This window comes from Acanthopagrus latus, chromosome 6 (assembly GCF_904848185.1).
Source record: "Acanthopagrus latus isolate v.2019 chromosome 6, fAcaLat1.1, whole genome shotgun sequence".
Taxonomy (NCBI): domain Eukaryota; kingdom Metazoa; phylum Chordata; class Actinopteri; order Spariformes; family Sparidae; genus Acanthopagrus; species Acanthopagrus latus.
In genome coordinates, this window is record NC_051044.1 from 26,036,109 (window position 1) to 26,051,874 (window position 15,766).

The 15,766-nt window shown below is 45.6% G+C and overlaps 1 protein-coding gene across 2 annotated transcripts; it reads right to left on the reverse strand.

Moving 5' to 3' along the window:
• Window positions 1-345: 345 nt before the first annotated feature.
• si:ch211-232b12.5 (zinc fingers and homeoboxes protein 3) lies at window positions 346-14,157 on the reverse strand. 2 transcript variants are annotated; one of them, XM_037101875.1, is made up of 3 exons: window positions 13,805-14,157; window positions 2,459-5,366; window positions 346-1,888 (listed from the first exon to the last, which is right to left on the reverse strand). In XM_037101875.1, the coding sequence occupies exons 2-3, from the start codon at window positions 5,167-5,169 to the stop codon at window positions 1,855-1,857; spliced, it is 2,745 nt and encodes a 914-aa protein (XP_036957770.1). In that variant the 5' UTR covers window positions 5,170-5,366; window positions 13,805-14,157; the 3' UTR covers window positions 346-1,854. The 2 variants fall into 2 exon arrangements, with proteins under 2 accessions (XP_036957770.1, XP_036957772.1); XM_037101877.1 differs by lacking the exon at window positions 13,805-14,157 and adding an exon at window positions 13,182-13,546.
• Window positions 14,158-15,766: the final 1,609 nt, after the last annotated feature.

The window sequence follows — 15,766 nt, forward strand, 5'->3', positions numbered from 1 at the left end:
TCTTTGCCCACAGCGCACATTCTTCATCGAATAGAGAAGCTCTGGTCACCATCTGCAAAGACTAAATACCGTACAGTACACCTTGCAGACAAAATAAATAGGTTTTTCTGCAAAAACGGCCTGCCATGGAAACAGATTAAGAATCTTTCTTCCATAATTCATCTCTCAGCACAAACTGTACTGTCAGCTGCTCACCAGCAGGTGAGGCTGTGTGCATTTCTCCAGTCCCAGCGCCTTACCTGGTACTTTCACATTCATCACACTGAATAATTTGACTGGTATCCATGGTTTAATTTGTATTCACTCCTTGTGCAAGGTGCCAAGAAAAAAATAATGAGACGTGACTGCTTGGTGAGTATTCAGTTTATTCTGTAAAGATTCAGAAGTGTAGAAAGGATGATACAACAGTGCTTTATGATCAGACTATTTCATAAAAGTTTTTTTAAGTGATCATAACACCGTAAGTCCAGATTCCATTTATCTCAAACCAAAATAAATTTGTAACATTCGACACAAGTGCATACACTGCTGGTAGGAGATCAACCTCCAATTTCACTTTGGATGGTATAGCACCGTTCTTAGCTATTAGCAGCTTGACAAAGATGCAGCTTAATAGGATTCATGTAGTGACTATGTTTATATAAACACAAGAAAATTCAGAGGAGAGCAAAGATCTCCTCATTTGGCTCTCTAGCTAGCACAATATCTCACTCTGTCAGTGTTTAGGGATCAAATTGATAATTTTGCTTTAAACAACATTTTGCCAGTAACAATATTTGATACAATTACAGCTTAAAGTTAAACATCTCCAAGTGTACAGAAAGCAGCACAAGATTTTTTTCACAGATATAGACTAACAGTGACCATCGATGCACTGGCAGGTTTTTTTTCTTCTTTTTTTTTTTTTTCAGGACAGCACAGTAGCCGGAAAGCAAGGTGATGGACATACAGGTCATATAAACACATGGACAGAGCTGAGTAAGGCAACGTTAGCGTGACAGGCTTCTCTCTGTTCAGTTTGCAGGGCAGTGTAGTGTATTGATCTTGACGGAGCTGTCAATACCTTTTACTGTGGGGCAGTGTGATTTTTAGCATTGCTGTCTTCATTAGTGCATTGTATATAGTCTCTTGCGTGTAGCTGAACTGCGAAGTGATCACCAACATTTATACAGATCTAAATAAACCATGTTTGATTGCATCTGGACTTACAGTGACTATAGAAGAGTAAATAGAATTGAAAAACCAAATAACGGAAAAAGTAAAGTTCAAGGCAGTGCTGAAGTACTGGTTGCTAAAAAAGTAAAAAATATCACAAAGCCAACAATAACATTTCCTCGACACATCTTTTGTTTGTCCAGTCAGTACAAACCCTCTTTTATAGTGCAGTTTCAATCATATATATATATTTCTCCCTCTGACCCAAAAACAATATCTCTCGGCCCTATCCTATCCTATCTTCGCTCATTCAAGTCAGTTTTCCAGTCAGTGTGCGTCTTTTCTCTTTCTTTTCTTTGATCCCTCGTACTGACCTCATTGTGCACCCTCCCCACACAACCACAAAGAAGCATGAAAGGCTTAAACATCACAGGACTCAAAGGTGAGAAGTTCTTTCTTTTGACGATGGCAGGAAGTGATGGCAGATGGAAGAGGAGGAGGCGGAGGAGGAGAAGGAGGAAGAGGAGGAGGAGGAGGAGGAGGAGGAGGGGTGGGGGGTATTCACAGTTACAGTCAGAGTCCAACGGTCCAGCTACAATCACATCTGCTGTCATTATGAACACTCTTATTAGACCACGGCCAGGGGAGCAAGCCAGCCTTTAAACATGATGTTCCTCTGGCGGTATCGGGCCTGTTTCATCACACCTCCAGCAGCTCCATCCTCAGGCGATCCCTAACAGCAACACACACACACACACACACACACACACACACACACACACACACACACACACACACACACACAAACAAAACATGCGCACATTGTGAGGGCATGATTCGAGAGTTCATGTTATATTGTATTACAGTTGGACATGTGAGGTTTTTGGGAGGGAGAGCTGTAAAAAGATGCCTGTGTGCCTTGTGGAAATCCACCTCACCAAAGACAATTGTCATGATTTATTCACATATATTAGCATGCGCTCTCAATCTATAATTCAACGGCCCAGACTCCTACTTATCTAAAAATAGCTTCTTAAACACAGACCTTTGATTGTCTGAATAAGCTACTCAGCATGAGTACCTGTACACACTTCTCCTGCCTCCTTTTTACTGTACATCACGCTGCAACGACAACAAACAACCTGCTGTCAGGCTTTCATCACTCCACCTGGCTTTCATTGGTTTTGTTTTCTTGATTGATGAATAGCACTAAGCTTGTAAAATATCACAAGGCACTGAGAGTTGTATCTTACTTAAGGAGCTCTTGTCAAACTGTGCAATTCTAGCTCTATGGTGGAAGTACCTGGCCTGATTGGCGTCAGTCTGTTGTTCGATGAGCGACTGACTGGCCACTGGCTGCTGGTGGTCCTCCGCTCCCTCTGACCAGGGATCCTGCAGGACTGGCGGCGCTGCCTCCTCAGCTCTGCCTCGCTGACCACTCCCGTTGGACCCCATCAGACCTAGCAGCGGTGAGTATGAATCCTGCCACACAACACGCTGCCCTGAGTTCAGTCCTGCTTCCCCCTCAAGGTGCTTGTTCATGTCTTGCTCAACAAGTTTCTTTTTGGCCACCGGAGAGTCATTCGGTGACTCCGCTTCAGCGCCTCCGTGGCCCATCTCTTCCTCCGATTCTGCAGGCGGTCTTTGATAGGTCTCCAGCCACTTCAGCTGCCCATTCTTGTGGCTGTACCTGCTGTCACTGAACCAGCGCACCACCTCTGACTTGGGAAGGCCTGTCTGGACGCTCAAGTCTTCGTACTGCTGACTGCTGGGCCAGCGAGTGTTGGAGAATACCTGTCGGAGGATGTGCAGCTGCTGTGGACTCTTGTTGCCCCAGGGGGGTGAGAAAGACGGCTGAGATGTAGACACCTCAGCTATCTCAGATTTATGTTCTTTATGCGCACCCTCAGATGTAGTCTCTGGTTCATTCATCTTCAACCTCTTGAAGCTGATCTTGATGGGGTCAACTTTAAGCTCGGGGCAGGTCCTATCCTTGGCAAATGGGTCCTCCTCCTTTATGAGTTGCTGTAAGATTGACATGCCTTTCATGGGAAAGTCCTTGTTGCCTTTACCCTCATCCAAAACAGATGAGCTGCTTTTTGTAATGACAGTAGTGCTGGTGCTTTCATTTGGGGATTTGCTGGCATGGTTAAGGTTAGGGACACTGTCATTACAGGTAGTACTGGGATATTCATTGCTAATACTGCTGTTGTTGTTCTTGTGGATGTAGTTGTTGCGTTCGTTGTTGGGCTTTGCGGCATTGGCATGCTCTTGTGGACTGTTGATGCCGCTGTTATGATTGTTACACATGATGTTGGATTTGCTGGTGTTATCGATGATCACTTGACCCTTGGTACTGTTTGAACCCTCCAATCCAGTTGGTGAACTGTTGCTTTTGACATTTGGTTTCCCGTTGGTGTCAGCAACACAGTGCTCCTCATTATTGCTAATGTTGGTAGAGCAAGTTGCAATGCTGTTGATGCTGTTGGTCGGGCTGCTGTTGAGCAGCAGTTTCCTGGTGACAGTCTCACCACCGTTACTACTGCTGGAATAGCTGCTGATGCTGCTGCTACTACTGCAACTACTGCTGCTACTGCTGCTTCGACTGCTGCTGGTGCTACTGACACAACCGCTGCTTCCAGCCATGTCCAGGCTGATGCCATTGCTCTTGTCCGGCTCCACAGTGGGTTGAGTATTCTTGGTCAGTACCTTTGTTGTTCTGACTGTGGATGGAAACTCTGGGGGGACAATTGGAGTTGAATATGACACCCTAGTGACATGGGGGTTGGTTGACATGTTTGCCTGTGTAGTTATGACTCCGACAGGCCTGGTTTTCATACCACCATAGGGAACTTTGGCCATCTGAAAGTTTGGTCCTTTTGAGCCTGGATGGGCAGTGACAGTGTGGTGGGTTACAATGTGATTGACTTGCCGATGTGTGGCGGGTTTCTTTTGAGGTGCTCCACCCTGGAACACAGTGTTGAACATCTTCCTCCTGGCCTCTTCAATCTCTTCAGGAGACCAGCTTATGCCCTGCTTGAGCCTTTGGGCAGTAAACCACAGTTTGATCTGCTCTTCGGGGAACTCTGAGACCACCGTTAGGTAGCAGAGTTCGGCTTTGGTCGGGTACGGGAACTTGCCAAAGGATGTCTTGAGAAAGCTGCTGGTGTCCATGGCGGCATCGTAGGTGGGGATGCTGCTCAGAGGGATCATCACCTTTGGAAGGTCTTTATTGGAATTAGAGGAGGGGGTAGAGTAAAGGGAGGGAGTGTGCTGGTGAAAGACTTGGTTGGACACTGTCGTCGCAATCACATGAGTGACAGTGGTCCTCGGCATAGCTGGGGCGGCAGAAACAGTGAGAGCCCCGTTTTGGAGTTCAGGCACATTTGTCAGCATGCTGGGGTCTACATCCTTTCCAGTGTCTATCTTCCGTACCTCCACGGTGTGAGAAACCACAATCTTCTTGTGCTCCCCCTTGGCTTTCATCATTTTTGCAATCGGTGTTTTAGTGAGGGAGATGCCAGATTCTTTGTATTCTTCTCCGCTGTCCGTGAAGAGGCTTTGCTCCACTGTTGTTACTCCATCCCTCTGGTTAACAGTTAGGGAGGCTGTGACTAAGCCCTCCATTATCTTAGGGTGGGCGTTAGCGTTATGCAGAGCCAGAGCCTCAAAGCGGACGACTGACACTCCACAGTTCAGGCAGTAGAAGGTGGGCTGGGCCCTGAAGTCTAAGTGGCAGTTGTGCATGTGATCCAAAAAGTAATTCAGATCTCTGGACTCAAAACGGCACTTTGGACAGCTGTATGTACCTCCTTTCTGCATCTCGATGCCACTTTCGGATTTGGAGGAGCTGTGAGAGAAATGGCCAGACTCTTCTCCAGAGATACTGAGTATGCTATCCTCTGGGATTGTTGGTAGGAGTTCTGGTAGCGAGCCCAGTATGATTTCCTCACGCACATGTTTGGATTTGGATGGTATCATGCAGGGTACAGTGGATTTCCTCTTGCTGGCCATTGTGCAGCTTCGTGTAGATGGGAGAGTGAGTGATTGCTTGTCCTGTATGATGAAAACAGAGGGCGGGTGGAGAGTGGAGAGGGTTGAATGGAGTTTAGTGTCATGGACCAGCCACTATGAGATCACAGTGTTGCTTCATGCCCTCTTCCACTTTAGGACTCCTGTCACATGGACAAGTTTAACAGCTCCCAAGGAACCTGAGAGGAAAGAGTACAAAAAAAGAGAGACAAACCTCCTTAATATAGTTAATTACAGAAAAAAAGGGAATCACGGCACAGCAAAATGTGAAAAACCCCCTCTTACATGGATAGTAGATTGCTAGTTTCTACTTTGGGCAAATTATTGAAACACATATGAAATATTAAGCCAGAACATGTAACAGTAAGCAGGATGTATTGGAAGCTAATAGCCCCACACACGATATTAAGTGTGGGTGGAAATACAGTGTGATAAGTGTAGGTGGTATTTATCAGCAATTACAACACTAAAGTTAAGTCTCTGGCTTTCTTTTATGGAAAAGAAAATCCATTTGCATTATGCTCATAATCCAATTAATTTACTGTCCTGAAAGAAGTAAAGAGGATCGCATTCTCGAAACACATGATTTTTGTTAAATGCCATCAGAGTTCATGAACAACATTATTATTAAAGGCTTTAAAATTAAGATATTGATTACTAAATATTTCAAAGGAATCTACAGAGAAAAAGGCTTTTCAGTGCACACACACGCACACACTCACACACACAGACACTCTCTCTCTTTCAATCATTGCAGCCTGTCAATGTTCTGGTTATTTACTTGGATTTACAGACTTCTGTCTAGCTGTCACTTCTTATGAATTCAGAAAAAAAGAGCATGAAAATCGACAGAGCCAGAAACGACAGTCTAATCTCTGGGATATTTGTTGTTTTTCTTCACTGTTGCCATAGGTTTGGCTCCTCTAATCATTGATGGCACGTACCCACTGAATTATTTTTAGTGAAGCTTCGTGATATTAACAAAAAACATGCAGTAGAAATGCAGTAAAGCTGAAGTTAATATCACGTAAGCGTGATGTGCTGTGTTTGAATCTGTGTTATGGATCTTCTTTTGCCAGATGCCACAAGCCTCCCTCCAGAAAAAAAAACAAAACTTAATATCAGTAAATAAATATTGTCTGAAAAACTACCTCTGGGATTTTGCATCTATTGAGTGGGATGCACTCGACCACTCTAAATTGATAGCGCTGGTATCTGGAATCTAACCTTACCAGCTGTTTCACATTGTCTGCAGCGGGCACAAATATGCAAAAATATGCTCACAGCTTTGTGTTTGTCTGCAAAAATATTTCTTAAACTTGTCTTGTATGGTGTGGATATTATTATTTTAAATTATGTGAATTTTTACAGGGAGAATTGGTGCATTTTTTAAAATATATTTGACATTTTTTTTCTAATGCTCGTGCCGTCCTGCTCATTTTTGGTCTGATACTGTAAAGCAGGCGCATGAAGGGTAAGTGGCTTTGCTGGTGAGGGTGAGCATTTTACACTTGGATGTGAGCCACATGTTTTACATTGGACGTTACAGTGTACCTTCCTGGCATAATGTTGTGTCAAGAGGGGAAATCAGGTGACTGTGTGTGTGTGTGTGTTTGTGTGTGTGTGTGCGCCCCGGCAACAACAGTTCTATTACGGACCTGAAACATTCTCATAAGGTCTGAGGAGGTTACTACAAACACATCTGAAGCCATTTGCAAGCTGCAGGCTCAAACACTCTCATCCTACATGTGCTCAGCAAGCAGCATGGCGTCTCATGCATGCATACAAACACAATACACACATCGCCGGCTGCACAAAGCCATTAGCAAACCACATCCACAGGCTTCCCTTCCCTACAACACTCCAGACATACGGATGGATATGGATTGTCTCTGCAGTCTTCAACATTTCTCTTTTTTTTTGTTCTACTCTGCATTATGAATCAGAAAACAAGCCTCTGTTCTCTCACATTGCCACAAATATTCAACAAAGTTTCCTCGGAAAAAGACAATGGATACACGCCAGCCAGTGTTTCATTAGATGTACAGCTGGTTCTTATAGTTATTTTAGCCCTGGAACGTACAAAATATGTGAAACAAATGATGAGAGAAAAATATCAAAGTGGAGACGGGGCTCTGCACCCTCTGCCCGCTGCATGAACTTTTGACACACACACACACACACACACACACACACACACACACACACACACACACATGCAGACACAGAGGCACGCACACACACAGCCTCAGTAAATCACTTACATCTTCCTTTCTGAGAGTGGAAAAGTGTTGATGTGTGACATGCTGTTGAAAACTGCCCTCATCCTATCACCATCTATCCATATCACACAGGCTTTACATTCTCCTGCGAGCTTATCATTCTGGGAATAGCATCAGCTGCACAAATTCAGCCACCGTACCACCCGAAAACCAGTTTCTGTCGAAATCCAGCACACCTCAATATCTTGCGCCGCATTTTGTCCGATACAAAGAAAGACACTTTCACATACTTTTTCAGCAGATTTTGTCGTCACGCTGCGCTTGTACACAGTGAGAGGCACTTTCACAGACTTTCGTTTTACTGCATCCACGTGCTTGTTCACCATGGCCGGCTGGTTGGTAAATAAAAGATGAACCTGTTCCAGAATTAAAACCCTCAAATGACGGCCCAGCAGTACACACTGATCCCGGACAGACTGTGACATCCTCCTTGTATATACCTCTTTTCATTTCGGCTGCTGCTTTCTGACAGACAAAAAAATAAAAAACCCTCTAAAACAAAACAAAACAAACAAACAACAAAAAAACTAGGTCACCAGCATCTTATGCAGTAATCCCGGTTCACTGCATCCAGACGCGGGCATGTGCTGTATGTTTTGCCGCCAGAGAGGTCATGATATCCTCTGACGGCACACTCGATTAACCCCTGGTAAGGACACAGCGTTCATTGAGTTTGTTCCACTGAACGAGGGATTTAGGAGTGAGCTTTCACGCTACAGAGGGATGTAGTCATGCACATTTGATACATCTGCGTGAGAGATGTCACCATGCTATAGGAGTTTGTGAAAAATCCGTGTCGGCTCAGTGTTAGCTGCGCTGAAGTGTTTGTCACACGGACAGCACACTGAACGCCAGGATGTTACAGATAATGAAGTGATGGCGAAGGTAACTTGGTCTCGGTGGTGGGCTGTAACCGGTGGAACAGCCCCCGGAGGGGGACGCCTGTCTGTGACGAGACAGACGCTGGCCTAGCACAGACGGCTCCCCTCCCCGGAAAAACACTCCACTTCCTGCATGAGAAAACCCAAGACAAGCCAAAAGTTGAGAAAGGTTACATAAAGAATCAGGTCACCTATCAAAAGAATGGGCTGCTTTATCTGGCGGAGTGAGACGTGCGATCAGACACAAGACAAGGGCTTCCCAGACAGGGAGCCATTGAATGGTTGCCGCTGAAAAGCCAGGCCTTGTGTTTCAGCGGCGAGGTAGACAACGCTCAGACGATCACTGTCCCCAGTGTGTCTTACGTCCTCGCACTGGCACTGGCTCGGTGGCACAGGGGGAGGAAAGTCTTTTCATCTCAGCGGACCGGGGGAGTCGTATGTGAAGTGAGGGAAAGTGGCAGAGCTCTCAGACGGGCTCTTCGAACACCCACGCTCGGCGTAAGCGGAGGGGCCTTGTTCGCCCGACTCCAACCACGTTTCCACCATTCAACTTTTCAAAAACAAGCGTTTCAAAACAAATGGGATTAGGCTAGGTTTAAATTCTGATGGGGTTTATACGTTCCGCCTGATTTAATAGCAGCTTTAAGATTTACAGGAGGGCCTCTCTTATGTGCTCTTACACCATCATTTCCATAACAATATTATATTTACATCTCATTAATATTTAATTATACTCTTCATACTTCAACACGGCGAACAGCTGAGTGTGTTGCTCCCGTTTCAGCGAGGCAATTGAAAGAAAGCAGCATGTATTCCCTTTCATCACCTCATAAACTGCTGCAGTAATTACAATATTACAACACGAAAAACATGCCCAATCTACAGCGAGCTGCTACCAGCGGAAAGGGAGGCGAGGCTGCAAAGTGGTTGCTAAACATTAAAATTTAATTCAAAACAGTCCACTGATTCAGACACTCCCAGATTGCTGGGTCACCTACAGTTGACATTAACAAACGGAGATTGGTGTTTCTGTTGTGCCGCCTGTCACATGAATGAGAATGTGACGGCTGGAGGAGGAGGAAGGACAAAGGAAGACAAAACTCAGACATTTGGGGAGTGAAGTGAGAGGATGACTGATGATGATGACAGGCTCTGCTGTTTCAATATTCCTCCCCGCTGACACCTCGTAGGCACACGTCTCCACACACACTCCTCACACACTCCCTCCTCACCTCCGCAACACTTAGCACCTGCTCCGATCTGTCTTTCTCTTTGAACTGAATAACTGGCGAGGAGTCTCTTGATGCGACAGTCGCAGAAAACAGCTACAAAAACACACACGCGCACACACACACACACACACACAAAAAATGGGCATAAATTTTCTCACCTATGAAAATATTTGTTTTGCGTGTAATTATCTTTGACAGTGATCCACGGTTGTCTCCCTCAAATATCTGCCAAAAACAATGACCCCGCCGTTCTCTGGGGGGTTTTTTGGGCAGAGAGGAGGGAACTCCTGACAGATACATCTGAATGATCAAAAATCTGTTTAGCGAGAACATTTTCTGCCAAATGTCCATTAAATAGATTAACATCATGTGAGTGGATCAGCTGGACACCCAAATATAAGCCAGAGACAGAGAGCAATTACTGTCTTGCACAGAGAAGAGATTGGGAACAATGGCGCCTCATTTATAAGGGAAACGTGATCCAGTGCTGGAGCATTTAGACGGCTGACTGTCGAAGTGTGATTGTTCTCTTTCCGCCGTGTCTCCCGTGTCCATCATAATGCCAGCGTGGACTAATGTGGAGTTTTTATTGACAGTGAGGGTGGACAGGTTGCAGTCTGGGGGGACATCTTTGTGTGCACGAATGGCACTGTACGCTTGCCAGCATGAATAAGTGTCAGGCTCCAGTGTTACGTGTGCTGAAAAACAATTGAGAGTCATCAGGGTCCTTAGCACAGTGCTAATACAGCACACGCGTCCACGCTGTCCTCGCCGCCTGTCCAGCTGAGGACATGCCGTCGCTCCAGTGTGGAGTCTCCATCGCCACTGCGGGCTCCCTTTTTTTTTTTCTCTCTCTACATGGGTGTGTTTGTGTGCGTATTAGTGTCTGAATTAGTGTGTGAGATGCAGGTGTTGTCAGCCAATCTCGTCCTCCTCACACACACACACCCCCACACCCACACACACACACTGCCCCCCCCCTTACCTCCATGACTGCAGCCTCGTCCACTGGGAGACCGGTCGGTGGTGCCACTCATGTGTTAACATCGCCATGGCAACCCCTCTCTTCCCCTTGCCCACCACGCCACACACACACACACACACACACACACACACACACACACACACACACACACAGCGGAGTCACTCGCCCACACCCACTAACCTCAAGACACACACACACACACACACACACACACACACACACACACACACACACACACAAGACGTACACGCTGAATCCACAGGACTGCATCCGGTGCAGGACAAACTTAATCCACATGCCTCGCCAGCCATCTTTGAAAAGTCCATTCACAGTTTAAGTCTCTTTCAGCTAACTTTGGGTGAGGTCCGCGACACAAAAACTTTGCCTTTTCTCTCTCACTCAGGTTGTAGCGACACAAAGGTCCACTCGCCGCTGTTCTTATTTTTATGACGGAGGATGATGAAAGAAACATCGCAGCTGTACTCGCTGCAAATGACCTCCTGTCAGTGTTATTGTCTCGCTAAATCAGTGCAGAGGCCTGGAGACTGTGGCGGACACCACATACCTACTGCACTCTGCCTGTCTGAGCATCTTTGTTGCATGGTCCTGTTTTGTGTTAGGGCGAGCGCTCGCCGTTGAAGTAATACATTGTTCTTCGAACCCGTCTATCTGTGGCCCAGATGAATGACAGACAAATAAACCATGGTGCACAGAGAAAAAAAATTCTGAGTCATGCATCCTTTTACATCACTTTTTGATGAATAACTTCTTCAGTTCTGTAGCCAAGACTACAGGCATTCATTTGGCAAGTTAAGAAGAAAAGGAAGAAAGATGGCGGCGTACCGCACATTGTACTGTCCATCCTAAAATGGCTGACATCACAGTCTCCTCTAAGTGCCAAAGCATGGCAAATGCCAGCTCCTGCTGACCAAACCTTTCTTGCATGGGACAGAGAAAGTGGCAGGGGCTCTTTCCCCACTAGCCCCAAGGTTCCCCCCCACCCCCCACCCCCGTCAGTGCACGGGCGTTTCTTTTGGTTGGAACTGTGCAAACATGCTGTTTTAGTGGGGCTTTTGAGCGGACTGGGCTTCGATACGGCATTGGTCCGATGACAAAAGCAATACGGAAAAGGGTGAAAGACCCCAATAAAAGTGAACCTGTACAGAACGCCGTCCTTTCTGCTGGGTAAAATAGGACTCTGGATTGGTTTTGCGGAGATTTTTTTTTTTTTGGCGAGGATCAGGAGGTACGCTGCTATCATGAAAGCTTATTTGTATAAAAAGGGCTGGAAAATAGATCTGGTTGGCATTAGACAGTTGATTTTCTCCTCTGAACTCAAGGAATGTTATACACTCCATGTCAGCTAAATCGGCAAATCATGACCATATGACCTTCCTCGGTATTCTCTGGCAGTGGATTCATTTTGAGCTGTGGGAGGCACACACAAACATAACATCCACACTGACTGTTGTTGTTAAACAGTACAGCAAATCCTGAAAAGTACAGTTTCCAGGTATATGAGGGGTGGCATGTGCAGAGACGCTGCTTTTTGCAGAGGGGAGTGGGCAGTCTTGGCCCACTACATTGTGTCTGTGTATACAAACACTCCGCTGTGGCCATAACGAAAACTGTGAGCTGTGCCTAATTGCAGGGAGAGAGGGATGAAAGGCAATATGCCTGGCCTCATTAGAGCAGTTCCGAGAAGGGAGATGGAAGACCGTTCCCAGGGATCCACAAAGGGAATTGACATTCCCCTAGTGTAAGCGTCCTGCTGGAGTGAAAACCTCCACACACACTGAACTCACTGGGCCAAGCTGAACCCAATCCGCCAGATCTGCACAGCGAAAGCTCATTTACCTTTGTTTAGCCGGTCATCACACACGCCTGAAAAATTAACCATCGGAGTGCAGCAATGTCCAGCGGAGACTGGACTCCTGCGCCTGGAGTCCCTCTCCACAGTCCAAACACCTACTCTCTCAGGAAAACCTCAATGGCTAAAGTGTTGCGCAGTCATTTCCATGACCTACATTATATGTAACAAGCTTACATGGTTAAATAATTAAAACACATTCCAAAAAATTTCCAGTGATTCATGCCTGTCTAGCTGGCTGCTCGGATATTTGGGATTTGTCTCTTGTGTTATGGACCCACACATGATCCACGGAGGCAACGTTAGTCAGCACAGAGGTCCCTCCCCTGAAGGCAGAGGGAGACACATGGCATTCAAAGCTGGGTCAATATTTATCCACTGATAGAAAAATGTGATCGTGTACAGGAGCTGTTTTATATATATATATATATATATATATATATATATATATATATATATATATATATATATATATATATATATATACACACATTTTTTTAACACAACGAGTCAACGATCATCCACAGTTTGCAAAATATCTGCGCGCTCCTGAGACGAACAGCTCCCCTTACTGTATTGTATATGCTTCAATGTGTGTGCGCGCGTGTTGTGTGTGTGTGTGTGTGTGTGTGTGTGTGTGTGTGTGTGTGTGTGCGCGCGAGTAGGGCAGCAGCACATGTTGGCAGGAGGAAGAGGAGGAAATGAAAGAAAAAGAGTGCTGTGCATAGACACACACAGGCCTACCTTTCTGCTCGGGCAGGAGGAAGGAACGTGTGGGGAGAGAGTGAGCGATCAATAGATGAAAATTGATAGTTTGGCGTGCAGTTTGAACGTCTCCGGAGTCGGAGGCTTCTTATATCGGTTGATAAGCTCGCTATAGCGCTGTGCCCAGAAGTCTTTCACAACTAAAAGCACGCACACTCAACAGCGCAGTGGGGGAAACACAGCGCGTTGTGCAATAAAATAAGCAGATACGCCACATTGTATAGCGCTAGAAGGAGCGCACGGTCAGCCACACGGAGGATCCGTTGTTGTAACTGTAACAAACTGCCGAGTTAACCCGTTTCACTCCATTCACAAGGCTGTGGGGCAACACACCGCCTCGGAGCCTACTTGCCAAAGGCGATCTGGCACTCTATATAACCTTATGAATATTCCCCCCCCCCAAAAAAAATCCTCCACCCCCCTCCTCCACCTACTGTCGCCATTTTATACATTGGCGACTTCATATAAACTGCCTTGACTACAGCACCAGATGAAAATTCAATATTCAATAGCGAGGCGGAATTTCAGTAAACAACTTTGGAGATCGCGCCTCGCCAATAATGGGAGGCATTCGCGTTTCGGAAGAGTAGATGTGTCCTTACCTCAACAGTCGGTGGGAAAAAATGGAATCCGACATTAATATATAAATGAATAATATTGGATTAGCTCCGATCGTTGCGTTTTGAGAAGAAGAGGAGGCGAGCAGGGGGTGGGAGCTCTCCTCAAGTGAACCCGGTGAACTGGCGTGAACCCGTCAGTGACCACGGCAAGGTACATTACATTACATTACCTATCCACCCCTCTGCCACACTGTATGGAGACGGCAAAACAACTATGGTCGGCGGTGCAGGACGAGGCAGCTCCAAAAAAATTATAGCGAGTGTATTTCCTATGAACACGTGATTCGAAGCGTCATCCAAAATCCAAAAGCCCTTTCATCTAAAATTTTGGAGAGGGGCGGGGATGAGATGGGGATGTGTGTGTGTGTGTGTATGTGTGATTGTGTGTGAGTGTGTGTGCGCGCGCGCCAGCGCGTGTGTGTAGAAGGGGAGGACGAGGAGGAGAAGGAGGAGGAGGAGGAGAGGGGGTACGTATACTGAGCCCAGTGCACATTTGGGTATGTCGTTATAGGGGTAAGGCAGTGCTCTAACAGACTGGGTTATACATAGCTACAATGGCGCCGCGGAGCAGGCTGAGCAGATGGATTGTATTGTGTAAATGTGGGATTTGACAGGAGTTCACTGATCTGCCGTTTCCCTCAGCTTCATCACCCAAAAGGTCCTCTTAATTAGGTCACATGCTTTTTCAATAGATGGCTGCCGTCTTTAGAAAATGAAAGAAAAATCTCTTGATGGGCTACTATGAATATTAATCGTTGTGGGAATTGTCATTTCAAGCACAGGCCTATTAGCCTACCGGCTTAAAATAGACTTTTACGCACACGCGTAATAGTGGTACAGCAATTTACGCAGATGCACAGTAAATGCAGCCTGGTTGTTCATGTCCATTTTTGAAGCTGAACATAAAGAGACATATTTCCTTCAATCAAATGACCATTGCTACTTATTTCTTGTTGTGAACTAGGGGGCTATACGGCTGTGACCCTCGTGACCTTGTTGGCCTGCTGTGCGTAAAAGCGCACTGGGAAAAGCGCAGACGGCCAAAACAGACATGGGCAGGTTTAGAAAAAAGTCTGTAATTTAATAAAGTAAAATAACAATGGTAATATATTTGAGAAGGACATAAAGAGAACATATCAACAAGTCCAAGAAGAGAAATATATTATTGTATTACAGTACGTAAATGACATGAAGTATTCGGGGGTAACTCTAAAGCAAATTCATATTTATACACATTATATGTCTACTTATGATATAGTTATATAACATGTTTATCATGTATACTGTCTTATGTGTATGTGTAACAGGTAGCGAGACTATAGCTGGAAGCCTGCAGCATAAATAACAGAATTATACAACGTCATCCTCGCCGTCTGTGGTAGAGTAGAAACATATAGGGCAACTACAGGCCTCCATTATTTAGGAAACATGGATTTTCTCTTCCCTCCCACTTTGTCCTGACTGGGTTCAGACGTTGCCTGTAGCTGTGGCTGTATACAGTCAGTAACAACAAAGATTATCTATCAGCAAGATGAATCACTCAACAGCAAAATAAAAACCGCTGCCCCTGGTTCTGGTCTGCAGTCATGAGCCGTGTAGTTTTACATGATAGAACTACAAATAAAAGACACTTGTCAAATATGACAAAATGTAACATTTCTTATTACAGCAATAAATTCAGTGCGTTGATACTATGGTGATCAAGTGATGGTGTGGTCAACGCTCAATGTTTGATTTTTTATTTTTTTTCCATTTTAGATTTCTTAGCATCTTCGCACTGTTTCTGCCTTCTGTTGGACAGTTTGGGGGAGTGAGTGTGTGTCGGATTCCTCTGGATGTGTCGGCTTTAGCCCCTTTAACTGCAGGCCTGCCTTTCCGGCCCAGTAGGCCTATATGCCCAAGATTTTATCTGGGTTGAACAGATTAGAGGCTCCCAAGAGATCT